Below are 13,991 nucleotides of genomic sequence, written 5' to 3'. Positions count from 1 at the left end.
GAACGAGCGATCCCGTCTCATAACTTGCTTCTGAGCATGCGCAGGTTTTTTGCGTCGTTTTAGCCCACATACGATCATTTTTTACAACCCGAAAAACAACATCGACCAATTTTTTTTTGGTCGTTTTTCAGAACCTGAAAAAGTATGTGTAGCCCACACACCATCATTTTAAACAACGTTTTTTTCATGCCGAAAAATGATCGTGTGTACGCGGCATTAGAGCCAACGAGTGTTCACCAGAGTCTCTAGTGGTGAGGATGGACTTCGCTGCAGCTGACTCCAGGTCGCGGCCCCCAGGGTCTTCCAGCTCACGATCAGGGTAGGTTATAGGAGGATAAGCTAAAGGTCGGGGCGACAAGCAGACAAGGATAAACAGTGAACAAGCAAAAGGTCAAGGGTCACAAGCAGACAGGGATAGTCGAGAACGCGCCAAAGGTCAGGGTCACAAGCAAGCAGGGATGGTCGGGAACACGCGAAGATTGGTAACAGAGACAAACGTAGAGCACACGGCAAACAGGAAACCAAACACACAATATTGCACGGCAAGGCCGTCTTGGAGAGCATGGTGTTAAATAGTGGTTCCTGTTGAGGCGAGGGTGGAGCCACACTGAGGGAAGATTACTTAACCATGCAGGTGTGAGAGAGCAAGCCCTAAGGCTGATACACAGACAAGGTAAGAGACAGACAGGTCATGAAAGTATTACTGCAAGGTCATGACACTGGCGGAAGAAGCATAGTTTCTACAGAGGGGCCCAGTCAGGTGGGGGAGGCATTGTACAGTCACGTTAAAAGCCACACTGCCATATTGAAAGTAACAAATCTCCTCCCTCACTCCATTGTTGACTGGTTTTTCACATTTTCCAAGCAGGTCATCATCATACTTATTATCCTCATCCCAAACCTCCACCTTCAAGCTAAGCCCTAGACTAAGTTCCAAAACTCCGAGGTCAAACCGTGTGTTCCAGATTGGATTATCATTGTTCCATTTGGTCGGTGTTCGAGTAGAATTTGGTCCAACGCTTATTACTACATAGGCATCAGTCTTCGAGGTGTAGTCCCCCCAAAGGTCTGAGCCCTTTTTTACAGTGACCACCACTTTGGCAAGTCCTCTTTTTAAGGGGCAACAGTTTATATTTTTGCCTTGACCATCAGGACAAACGCAGTTGCACTTTCTACCGGGACTCGGCTGTGAACCCGATGGGCAAGAGCAGTTCTTACTCAGGGCCTTCTCCAAGATGTAATCACTGATGGCTTCCTGTAGGCTCTCTCTCTGAGGTCTGTTGTCTTCAACCAGGTGGTGGATGGGCTCCAGAGAGTAGGATACGATATCGGGGTCAGTCTTTAGGCTTTCCATCCAGGTCTTGAAAGAGGTCGCACCTTCTCCATTCTTAACGTCAAAAGAGAGCTGTTCAAATGTGATCTTTCCTCCTCTTGCCTAAAATTCATGAAGAAATATTATTTTGTTTTTTTGTCAATAAGACATTCTCTTGTATAACAAAGAGCGCAAGCACTGTGCTGTCTATCATGCTTTAAGGCACAGGTGTCAAACACAAGGCCCGCGGGCCGAATAAGGCCCTCCAGACCATTTCATGTGGCCCTCGCACCTCTACTGCAGCTGCACGAGAGCTCGAGCCCTCCAGACCCTTACTTTCTGTTTTCAAGCAATGCATCCAGCTTCTTCCCAGCACCTGCATAAGGAAAGGGGATGCACTGTGATGTAAGGGAGAGTGGGGGACTCAACTTCTGATGGTGGGGTGGCTCTTGACATCTAATGTAAAGGGGGAAGGGATGCGCTGGACATCTAATCTTACAGATACAACCGGCCATTTTGAGGGCAATCATAGTGCTGATGCGGCCCCCCGATTAAATTGAGTTTGACACCTCTGCTCTAAGGGATTAGGGTATTTTTTTTTTCCAGAAGAAGATGACATGACTGTATTTGAATAAATGTAGATTATTGTACATACCGTTAATAAATAAGACACACCCTGAAAATAAGCCCTAGTGAATTTTCCGCAGCCAAAATTAATATAAGACCCGGTCTTATTTTCGGGGGAAGCACGGTATGCACAGCTGTACCAGACTCTGTGGGCACCAGTTTTAGTAAATCTCCCCCATTGTCTCCTTCGTTCTTCACAGGCTCATAGGTCTATGACGTCTCATTCTAGTTAGTTAGTGGGATACTAAGCCTGGCCAGTTGAGGAGCAAAGGGATGCCACAAGAAATGTATTTAACCACTTCATTACTGGGCACTTAAACCCCCTTCGTGCCCAGACCAATTTTCAGCTTTCAGCACTGACACATTTTGAATGACAATTGCGCGGTCATACAACACTGTACCCAAAATATATTTTTATCATTTTTTTCCCCACAAATAGAGCTTTCTTTTGGTGGTATTTGATCACCTCTGCGATTTTTATTTTTTGGGCTATAAACATAAAAAAACAGAACATTTTGAAAAAAAAACACAATATATTTTACTTTTTGTTATAATAATATCCCAATTTTTTTTAAAAAAAATAAAAATTTCCCTCGGTTTAGGCCGATACGTATTCTTCTACATATTTTTGTTAAAAAAAACGCAATAAGCGTATATTGATTTGTTTGCGCAAAAGTTATAGCGCCTACAAAATAGGGGATAGATTTATGATTTTTTTTTTTTTTTTTACTAGTAATGGCTGCGATTTGCGATTTTTTTGTCAGGCCTGCGATATTGCGACAGACGTTTTGGACATTTTTGACAAAATTTTGGGACCATTTACATTTATACAGCGATCAGTGCTATAAAAATGCACTAATTACTGTATAAATGTGACTGGCAGTGAAGGGGTTAGCACTAGGGGGTGAGGAAGGGGTTAAATGTATTCCCTCATTGTGTTCTTACTGTGTGGGGGGAGGGGACTGACTGGGGGAGGTGACCCATGCTGTGTCCCTATGTATAGGGACACAGCATCGGTCTCCTCTCCCCCTGACAGCACGTGGAGCTCTGTGTTTACACCCCATCATTACACACAGAGCTCCACGTCTCTGCTGTGTCACCGACGATCGCGGGTAACTGGCGGACATCACGGCCGCCAGGCACTCGCATCGGCTTGCCGAGCGATGCGCCGGGCACGATGTTTCCCCGATGCGCGCCCCCAGCGGCGCGCACGGGGAATCACAACAACAGGACGTCTAAAGACGTCCACTCGGCACTTGAGAGCCGCGCTGTGGACGTCTTTCGTCTATAGCGCGGCCCTCTAGTGGTTAAATAGATAAAACCCTAATAATATGTATCATAACCATACAAAAAACAATATATAGCATGTGTGCAGGGCTGGACTGGGACAAAAATTTGGCCCTGGACTTCATCCAGACTGGCCCACTTTGACAGGTCTCTCCCACAGCGGCCGGACAACTCCCGTACCCCCCCCGGCCACCCAAGCCCCCTCTCCCCCTTCACTAGCCACTAGCCGTTCTACTTTATTAGAGTAGAACGGCTGGTACTGGTACTCTTATAGGTAGTACCAGTGGGGAAGCTAGACATTATTTCACCAGGGGCAAAGAATCCGTTTGGTGCCCCCCTTATGGGACAAGATTAGGCAGTGAGAAACTCCCAGGCCACTGTCACTGAAGCCGGCCCACTGAGCCATCGGCCCACCGGAAAACTCCCGGTAGTCCCAATGGCCAGTCCATCCCTGCATGTGTATATATATATATATATATATATATATATATATATATATATTTAAATATACAGTATATGCCAACCAACGTATTCCTGTTGTACAACTCACCTCCCAACTCCTCTCATTGAACTTCTGATGGAAACTCTCCCCCCTGTTGGATGTTTGCTTTAGTTTCTCGCAGGTGCGAGCTGTGGCATTCGATTCACTTTTCCCAGTGACAGAAACCGAGGCCTCCATGTTAAGACAATCCTTCAGCTCCTCCATTGGCATGCCATCCATGGTGACTTGACAGGTCTTGATGGCGTTGACCTCCACCACTTGGCCTCCTACATCTGCTTGGTTGATATAATGAGTGCCGTAGATGCTAATTAGTCGTCGGTATTGAGCTTTAGTGGTGGCATCATAAGTCGGTGGCAGAGACTCCAAGGCCCGTTTTAGATCTTTGCTCATCGGTAGAATGAGCTTTGAAAGCCGGAAGCTGGTAAAGGGACACATTTAGAAAGATTTTCAAAAATAAAAAAATGAAGTGTGCTTTTTATGGAGAGGGCATTATTCGGCTATATCTGCTTTACGTAGTTCAGTTCTTTGGACATAGTACTCATGTCCACTTTAATCACAATCTAATGGCTTAGCTGACAGGAGTCTCCAAACTATGGCCCTCCAGCTGGTGCGAAACTACACGTCCCATGAGGCATTGTAAAACTCTGACATTCACGGACATGACTAGGCATGCTGGGAATTGTAGGGCCAGATCCTCAAAAGGGATACGCCGGCGTAAGTGCTGTTACGCCGTCGTATCCCTGTTTCTAACTATGGAACTGATCCACAGAATCAGTTTTCCATAGTTAGACAGAAGATCCGACATGTGTAAGGGACTTACACTGCCGGATCTTAGGATGCAGTACCGCATCCGCCGCTGGGGGCATTTCGTGTCGGATTGCCGCCTCGGGTATGCAAATTAGCACTTACGGAGAACGCAAAATTAGGGCTGCTTTTACAAAGTGTAAACTGTTTACACCTTGTAAAGACAGACCCTTCTGTCCAGCGACGCAAATTTTTTTTTGATTTGAATTTTTTTTTTTGCGCCGTATCTTTTTTTTTCCCGACGCAACTTTATTGACCCGTCGCAATCCACAAAGCTCGGCGTAACGTAATTTTGTGCTATGCACGTCGGGAAAATGACGTCACAAACATGTGCAGTACGGCCGGCGCGGGAGCGCGCCTAATTTAAATGGGAATCGCCCCCATGAAAATAGGAACGCCTTGCGCCGGCGGAATTTAAGTTACACAGCCCAAAATTTCTAGGTAAGTGCTTTGTGGATCGGGCACTTAGGTAGAAATTTTAAGGCAGTGTAACTTAAATGGAAAAAATTAAGTTACGCCGGATCTTTGTGGATTACCCCCGTAGTTCCTAAACAACTGGAGGGCCGTAGTTTGGAGACCCCTGCAGTAGCTTGTGCAGGTTTTCTTCAGCCAGCTCCCGCTGTAGTGTCACATTCCGCTCCTCATCACAGATTTCTCCGGAAGTGACGTTTCGTCGCCGCCATCTTGCTACACCCCACACCATTGCACAGTAATGATAGAGCGTGAAGGGGGCAAGCGAACATCTTGTTACACCCACCAGAGTTTTAGATTTCATAGGTTTTTTCAAGACAAAACAGAGCTTATATGCTTAAATACAGTTAGCCGGATTCACAAAGACTTACGCCGACGTATCTTTATATACGCTGCGTAAGTCAATGGATGCGCCGTGTTCTTGTAATGAGATACGCCTGAATTTTGGCTTCCTACGACCGGCGTAAGTCTCCTACACTGGGTGCATATTTACGCTGGCCGATAGGGGCGCTTCCATTGATTTACGCGTCGAATATGTAAATGAGCGAGATACGCCGATTCACGAAAGTACTTGCGCCCGTCGCAGTAAGCTACGCCGTTTACGTAAGGCTTACGTCCGGCGTAAAGATAAAACACCTCTATAGGTGGCGCAGCCAATGCAAAGGTATGGACGACGGAACAGCCGTCGGATTTTACGTCGTTTACGTAAGTCGTACGTGAATTGGGGTGGGCGTAGGTTACGTTCACGTCGTTGAGCCGTCGTATCTTAGGGCGTAAATTCGACGTGATTCGTGATTACGTGAACGAACGGCGCTTCATTTACATGGGGTCACTATTCATTTTAATACAACACGCCCACTACCAGCCTACTTTGAATTAGGCGGCCCATTTACGCTACGCCGCCGTAACTTAGGGAGCAAGTTCTTTGTGAATACTGTACTTGCCTCTCTGTGTTACGTCGGCGTAGAGCATATGAGCTGCGCTACGCCCGCTCAAAGATACGCCGCTCTACGTGAATCTGGGCCAGTGTTTGTAAATCCGACGGACTGTTTACATGTTAAATGTGAAAATCAGAGGTGTTCGGTCACATTAGCAACCATGTAAGGTCAGCAGGTTTGCTGCTGCTTTAAAAATGTAACATGTAAACAGTCCGTCGGATTTCCAAATACTGTATTTAAGCGCATAAGCTCCGTTTTGTGTTGAAAATAACTATGAAATCTAAAACTCCGGTGGGTGTAACAAGATGTCCGCTTGACCCCTTCTCACTCTATCATTACTGTGCAATGGTGTGGGGTATAGCAAGATGGCGGCGACGAAACGTCACTTCCAGAGCAATCTGTGATGGGGAGCGGAATGTGACAAGACAGCGGCTTCAAAGTGAAAGTGATGCAGCAGCTGTATAGCCCGTGTTCTGTCAAGTTCTCCAACTTGTCAAAAAAATCCAACCGCTTAACTTCCGGTTTCTTGTAACCAGCAGTAATTAGAGTTTTTGACAAATTGCTGGTTGGACACAACACTGGCAACCAAATAGAGTCCGCTGCAGGATATTATAAAAGGAGATTCTTACTCGGGCCCCCACACCAGCCAACAAAATGGCCGCCTCTGAGGCGGCGGCAACTTTGTCCTCGTTAGCCGCTGTGCTGTCAAAACTGCCCAGACTCTATTCGGTTGCCGGTGTTGTGTCTAACCACCAATTCGTCAACATTTTTTGATTACTAAGGTTTTTTTAAAAAAAAATGGAAGTAGCGTGGTTGGAGTTTCTGACAGGTTGGAGAAATTGACAGAACACCAGCGATCATTTTCACAAAGCAGGTGGCGCGGGCTGCCTGGGGGATATATTTAAGAAGCCGACGGAGGCTGGTCGGCAAGTGGTTAATCTAGAGACAAACTGGTTAATAGGTAATGGGACAGTTGAGCGACTGACTAGGTAACTCATTGCTGTTCTGATCAAATGAGCAAAATCTGTTTTGTTGGAAGAAAAAAGAAATTGCAGCCAGTGAAGAGGTCTTTCAAAGTAGTGAATGGAGTGACTTTTGACTTTTCTGTTTTTTTTTAACTATAATTTATTACAGTTGAAGACGTACCTGTAATAGACACAGCTCAGATGGTGCTTGATGAAGCTGTACCGGTCTTTGCTGGTCTTACTCTCACCAAACTTTGCCGCTTCTGACTGGGAACCAGCCATTACCAGGTTGGCGGTCACCTCGTTAGGGCCGAGCTCTAGACCAGCTTTCCAGTCATTCTTCACCCCAGATGCAGAATCCTCGGCCAGCGACGTAGAAGATTGGGAGATCTTACTGTTAATCTTCTTAGAGCAGATTGACTTCGGCCTCCAGCCCACCATTGCCAGGGGAAGCTTTTGCCAAGTCATGCCCATATATGGGTTGTGACAGACCGAGCAGTTTTTGTCCTCAGTAGAATACTTCTGGAGATCCAGCAGGTGAGCCCTGGTCTGCTTCATGGTCACAATATCAAAGCCTTGACCAAGAAGATTGTGCCCGGGGACAAAATCGAGTTCATCGCATTCTGGTTTCTTGGCAGGTCGGCAGGAGTAGGTGGGTGGGGGGTGAGTTTGGCAGGAGGCAGAAGTGGCAAAGCTTAGAAGGATCAAGATGAGCCACATATTCAGTTGGGTGGAATATAAACCCTGCAGAAAAGGGATAAAAACAAGACCAACGTTAGATTCCCTATGCATATGCTCTTTATGATGTACTATACATTATTATTTAACAATTTTTTTTTGTGTCATCCCGACAAACAGGGATGGACTGGCCATTGGAACTACAGGGAGTTTCCCGGTGGGCCGATGGCTCAGTGGGCCGGCTTCAGTGACAGCGGATCTCTGCCCCCTCCGCTCCTCTGTCTCTCCCTTCCCACAGCGCTCACATCCTCTCCCTCCCCGCAGTGCTCACCGGGGGGGAACAAAGAAGCAAGGGGAGGACCAGAGGAGCAGGGACGACGACAGAGGAGCACGGGGGAGGGGACAGACAGCTGACTCAACAGCTATGGCCTGGGGGTTTCTCACTTCTGCCTAATCTTGTCCCATAAGGGGGGGGGGCACCAAACTGATTCTTTGCCCCGGGAGAAATAATGTCTAGCTTATAGCCCTACTGGTACTGCCTATAAGAGTACCAGTACCAGCTGTTTTACTCTAATAAATTAGAACGGCTAGTGGCTAGTGAAGGGGGAGAGGGGGCTTGGGGGGCCGGGGGGGGGGGGGGGAGTTGTCCAGCCGCCAAATTTTTGTCCCAGTCCAGCCCTGCCGACAAATCAACACACAAAATATCATACAAAATAAAGGGCACATTCATTGTACCTCCAATAGTAACTAAAAAAAGTACTTGTTAAAGAAAAAAAATATATATATTAAATAATTATAATAATAATAATAATAATAATAATAATAACAATGCAAAAAATACCTAGATCAAGGTTTACTATTAGAGGCATATGTAAAGTCCCATTATTTTCCTTTTGGTGCTTTGGTAATGTGTTGGGATGATACCTCCTTTGGTAAATAGTTGTTCTATATATGAAGATCACCTCATACATCTTTGTTTTGTATCTCCTATATCTACACAATGTTATCTTTTTTTTTTGGAATCTAGAAATCCTATTGGTCTAAAACAATGGTTTCCAAACTGCGACGCTGTGGCCAGATACGGCCCTTTGTTTGTCTTTATCCTGCTCTTGAGGCATAATTCCTGCCACTGACACCAACAATGGGGCATAATTCCTGCCACCAACAATGAGTCACTGATCTTGCCAATGACACCAACAATGGGTCACCGATCTTGCCAATGACACCAGCAATGGGTCACCGATCTTGCCAATGACACCAACAATGGGTCACCGATCTTGCCAATGACACCAACAATGGGTCACCGATCTTGCCACTGATCTTGCCACTGACACCAGCAATGGGTCACGATCTTGCCACTGACACCAGCAATGGGTCACCGATCTTGCCACTGATCTTGCCACTGACACCAACAATGGGTCACCGATCTTGCCACTGACACCAACAATGGGTCCACCGATCTTGCCATTGACACCAACAATGAGTCACTGATCTTGCCAATGACACCAACAATGGGTCACCGATCTTGCCACTGATCTTGCCACTGACACCAACAATGGGTCACCGATCTTACCATTGACACCAACAATGGGTCACGATCTTGCCACTGACACCAGCAATGGGTCACCGATCTTGCCACTGATCTTACCACTGACACCAACAATGGGTCACCGATCTTGCCACTGATCTTGGCACTGACACCAACAATGGGTCACCGATCTTGCCAATGACACCAGCAATGGGTCACCGATCTTGCCAATGACACCAACAATGGGTCACCGATCTTGCCAATGACACCAACAATGGGTCACCAATCTTGCATAATTCCTGCCACTGACACCAACAATGGGGCATAATTCCTGCCACCAGCAATGAGTCACCGATCTTGCCATTGACACCAACAATGAGTCACTGATCTTGCCAATGACACCAACAATGGGTCACCGATCTTGCCACTGACACCAACAATGGGTCACCAATCTTGCCACTGACACCAGCAATGGGTCACCGATCTTGCCAATGACACCAACAATGGGTCACCAATCTTGCCACTGACACCAGCAATGGGTCACCGATCTTGCCAATGACACCAACAATGGGTCACCAATCTTGCATAATTCCTGGGTCACCGATCTTGCCACTGACACCAGCAATGGGTCACCGATCTTGCCAATGACACCAACAATGGGTCACCAATCTTGCATAATTCCGGCCACTGACACCAACAATGGGGCATAATTCCTGCCACCAGCAATGAGTCACCGATCTTGCCATTGACACCAACAATGAGTCACTGATCTTGCCACTGATCTTGCCACTGACACCAACAATGGGTCACCGATCTTGCCACTGACACCAGCAATGGGTCACCGATCTTGCCAATGACACCAACAATGGGTCACCGATCTTGCCACTGATCTTGCCACTGACACCAACAATGGGTCACCGATCTTGCCACTGACACCAACAATGGGTCACGATCTTGCCACTGATCTTGCCACTGACACCAACAATGGGTCACGATCCTGCTATATGAGGGGTAACCTTACGCCAGTCCGCCATATGCCATGTTAAGTATAGCATCGGGTCAGCGTCGTCTTTTTCCGTCGGTTACGTCGTTTTACTAAGTCGTCTGCGAATACGACTTTACGTCAATGACGCTCACGTCGGCGTCATTGACGTTTTCCGTCGTGAGCTGGAGCATGCGCACTGGGCTATTTTTCCGCCCGGCGCATGCGCAGTTCGATCGGCGCGCTTAATTTGAATACAAGCCGCCCCCTTTGAATTACGCGGCCATACGCCGGGCCATTTACACTACGCCGCCGCAAATTACGAAGCAAGTGCTTGGAGAATACGGCACTTGCTCCAGTAAGTTGCGGTGGCGTGGTGTAAATGGCTTACACTACGCCGCCGCCGATTCTATGAGAATCTGGCCCCATTGACTTTAATGGGGAAATTCTCTTTGATATGCGAGTACTTTGGATTATGAGCGTTCTCCTGGAAGGGATTATGCTCGTAATCCAAGGTTCCGCGGTAATCCCAATTCCCATCCCCATTTCTTTGTTTCAATAATAATCATCAGGGAATCGTTTATGTATTAATAGGTGCAAAAACAATAACAATTTGAAAACGACATACAATGAAATTCAAAAATACCCCAAAATTACACCCGAGTACCAAAAGCTTGTTTAAATACGGGAAATCTTGCAGCATAAATGATCAATTTAACCAAAAAAAGTCCCTACCAACATCAATAAAAAAACAAACAAATACATAAAACACCGAAAATACCACATTCAGAGACAAAAGGCCATTTGGAAAGAAAATTGCTATGGATGGCACAGCAGCTAATAGTAACCGCTGACCTCAAATAAAAAATAAATAAAAAATGACAAACAGCCTATAATAGTATGGAATATAAAGGGCAGTAAAGGGGTTGGTTGCCCAAAGAGCTAGCAATCAGAATTAAAGTACAGTTTCCTAACAGCACTTAAAGGTTCACCCTCAAAAAAAATTCTGACATCACACAGAGTCGCGCCATCCTACCGACAGAATGCCGGTGTTTTTTTTTTTTTCTCAGCACATACCTCTTAATCCAGGCTTCCGAACGGCGCATGCTGCGCCTCACAGGTTGCCGGAAAAACCCGAACGTCGGTGCGGCTCTATACGGCGCCTGCGCACCAACGTTCGGGTTCTGTCGGCAACCTGTGGCGCGCAGTATGCGCCGTTCGGAAGCCTGTCAATCACAGGCAGTGCTTGGCAGGGATTCGCGGGATTGCCGTGAAAATCGGGATTAAGAGGTATGTGCTGAGAAAAAAAAAAAAAACACCAGCATTCTGTCGGTAGGATGGCGCGACTCCGTGTGATGTCAGAATTTTTTTTAAAGGGTGAACCTCCACTTTAATCTGTCCCTATGCAGTTTGTCAGATTTTCCTATTCTTTCCCTGGAACAGCTTCCAATACAGGGACACTATGGGGGCTCTGTGCTCCCTTTTATAGTGGAGTGGGGGCTGGTACATAACTAGGGTGGCCACATTTCCAAAGTGCCATTCGGGGACACACCCCCTCTCTCACCTTCCCCCAAAAAAAGATGAGGGGGCGGAAAATGTAGTCTCGGGGGTTGATGGGGAATTTGGCAGCGGGTTATTTGTCAGGTCAATGTGCCACTTGCTACCAGGTGCAGTGCCGCTTGCCACCCATAGCCTACCACCAGATGCAGTGCTGCTGTCGCTCCCTCTGCATGAGCCGCGCACATAGAAGGAAAAGAGTGGAGTCACTATCTGGAAAGTAAAGATCACACCAGTCCCTGCCGCTTACTGATGGGTGCCGGAGAAGGAGGTTCCGAGGTGGGTGGGGACAGCAGTGCTGCACTAGGCGCAGGCCTCGCTCCCGGTCTCACTGTCTGAGAGTAAATTGTCACTGGTTGCAAGATGCCAGGCAGAGCCGGACCTAGCAACCAGTTGCGGAAATGTAGTTAGTAGGGGGTGGCTGTGTCCTCTAATTTATTCCGGGACACTGTATTGTCCCGGAATGAAGGTGCCCGGGACCCAGGACAGATATGTCAATTGCGGGACAGTCCCGGGCAATCCCGGGACCGGGACATGTGGGCACCCTATACATAACAGAACCCCCATTATTGGCCAATATATAAGACTATTAGCCATAGTTCTGTGTCCTTTGCAGTGCATTAGGTTACATACAAGAAATGTGATTGGCTGAATTAGAGCATTGCTCTACCGAGAAAACAAACCTTGAACCTCAAACAGGCAGGATCCACCTCCAACCCCATGGCGGAACCAAACCCGAACCCCATCCCTAATGGTCACTAATAGGTGCAGTGCCGGCCCAAGACATGGCTCTATAAATGTATGTAGGACTATAAAGAGTACTTGACATGGCTCTATACATGTATAAAGAAGTATTAAGAGGACCTGTCATGGCTCTATACATGTATATAGGAGTATAAAGAGGACCTGTCATGGCTCTATACATGTATATTGGAGTATAAAGAGGACCTGTCATGGCTCTATACATGTATATAGGAGTATAAAGAGGACCTGTCATGGCTCTATACATGTATATAGGAGTATAAAGAGGACCTGTCATGGCTCTATACATGTATATTGGAGTATAAAGAGGACCTGTCATGGCTCTATACATGTATATAGGAGTATAAAGAGGACCTGTCATGGCTCTATACATGTATAAAGAAGTATAAAGAGGACCTGTCATGGCTCTATACATGTATATAGGAGTATAAAGAGGGCCTGTCATGGCTCTATACATGTATAAAGGAGTATAAAGAGGGCCTGTCATGGCTCTATACATGTATATTGGAGTATAAAGAGGACCTGTCATGGCTCTATACATGTATAAAGGAGTATAAAGAGGACCTGTCATGGCTCTATACATGTATATTGGAGTATAAAGAGGACCTGTCATGGCTCTATACATGTATATAGGAGTATAAAGAGGACCTGTCATGGCTCTATACATGTATATAGGAGTATAAAGAGGACCTGTCATGGCTCTATACATGTATATTGGAGTATAAAGAGGACCTGTCATGGCTCTATACATGTATAAAGGAGTATAAAGAGGACCTGTCATGGCTCTATACATGTATAAAGGAGTATAAAGAGGACCTGTCATGGCTCTATACATGTATAAAGGAGTATAAAGAGGACCTGTCATGGCTCTATACATGTATATAGGAGTATAAAGAGGACCTGTCATGGCTCTATACATGTATAAAGAAGTATAAAGAGGACCTGTCATGGCTCTATACATGTATATAGGAGTATAAAGAGGGCCTGTCATGGCTCTATACATGTATAAAGGAGTATAAAGAGGACCTGTCATGGCTCTATACATGCATATAGGTGTATAAAAGGACCTGCCATGGGCTCTATACATGTATCCAGGAGTATAAAGGGACCTGTGAATTGCCGGCGGCCACAATGTCTTTTGCGCAAACTAATCAATGTACGCTAATTGTGTTTGTTTTTTTTGGGTACCAAAAATATGTAGAAGAATACATATTGGCCTAAACTGAAGAAAATTGTTTATTTTTCTAAATTATGGGGATATTTATTATAGCAAAAAGTTAAAAAATATATATATTTATAGCACAAAAAATAAAAACCACAGAGGTGATCAAATATCACCAAAAGAAAGCTCTATTTGGGGGGAAAAAAAGGACATCAATTTTATTTGGGTGGCGGAACTGGCGGAACGGGCTGGTGGGCATCAGTATGCTGCCCCCCTAAAAGTGCTGCCTGGTACCCATGGTACCTCCCGGTCCCATCATAGGGCCAGCCCTGAATAGGTGTGAATAGGAGGACAGAAGGACTTACCCAATGTGAAGGTTCTGGATGTCCTCTGGAGGTTCTCTGATGTGATCTCAG

General features: G+C 46.2%; 1 protein-coding gene across 1 annotated transcript; it reads right to left on the bottom strand.

Annotated features, from left to right (window-relative positions):
* Positions 1 to 234: 234 nt before the first annotated feature.
* LOC120942986 (perforin-1-like) lies at positions 235 to 13,991 on the bottom strand. Its single transcript, XM_040355999.1, has 4 exons — positions 13,941 to 13,991; positions 7,088 to 7,650; positions 3,777 to 4,146; positions 235 to 1,435 (listed from the first exon to the last, which is right to left on the bottom strand). Exons 2-4 carry the CDS (start codon positions 7,624 to 7,626, stop codon positions 701 to 703), a joined length of 1,644 nt encoding a protein of 547 aa, XP_040211933.1. The 5' UTR covers positions 7,627 to 7,650; positions 13,941 to 13,991; the 3' UTR covers positions 235 to 700.

This window comes from Rana temporaria, chromosome 6 (assembly GCF_905171775.1).
Source record: "Rana temporaria chromosome 6, aRanTem1.1, whole genome shotgun sequence".
In the NCBI taxonomy this organism is placed as follows: domain Eukaryota; kingdom Metazoa; phylum Chordata; class Amphibia; order Anura; family Ranidae; genus Rana; species Rana temporaria.
This window is presented reverse-complemented; position numbering and strand designations above follow the sequence as displayed.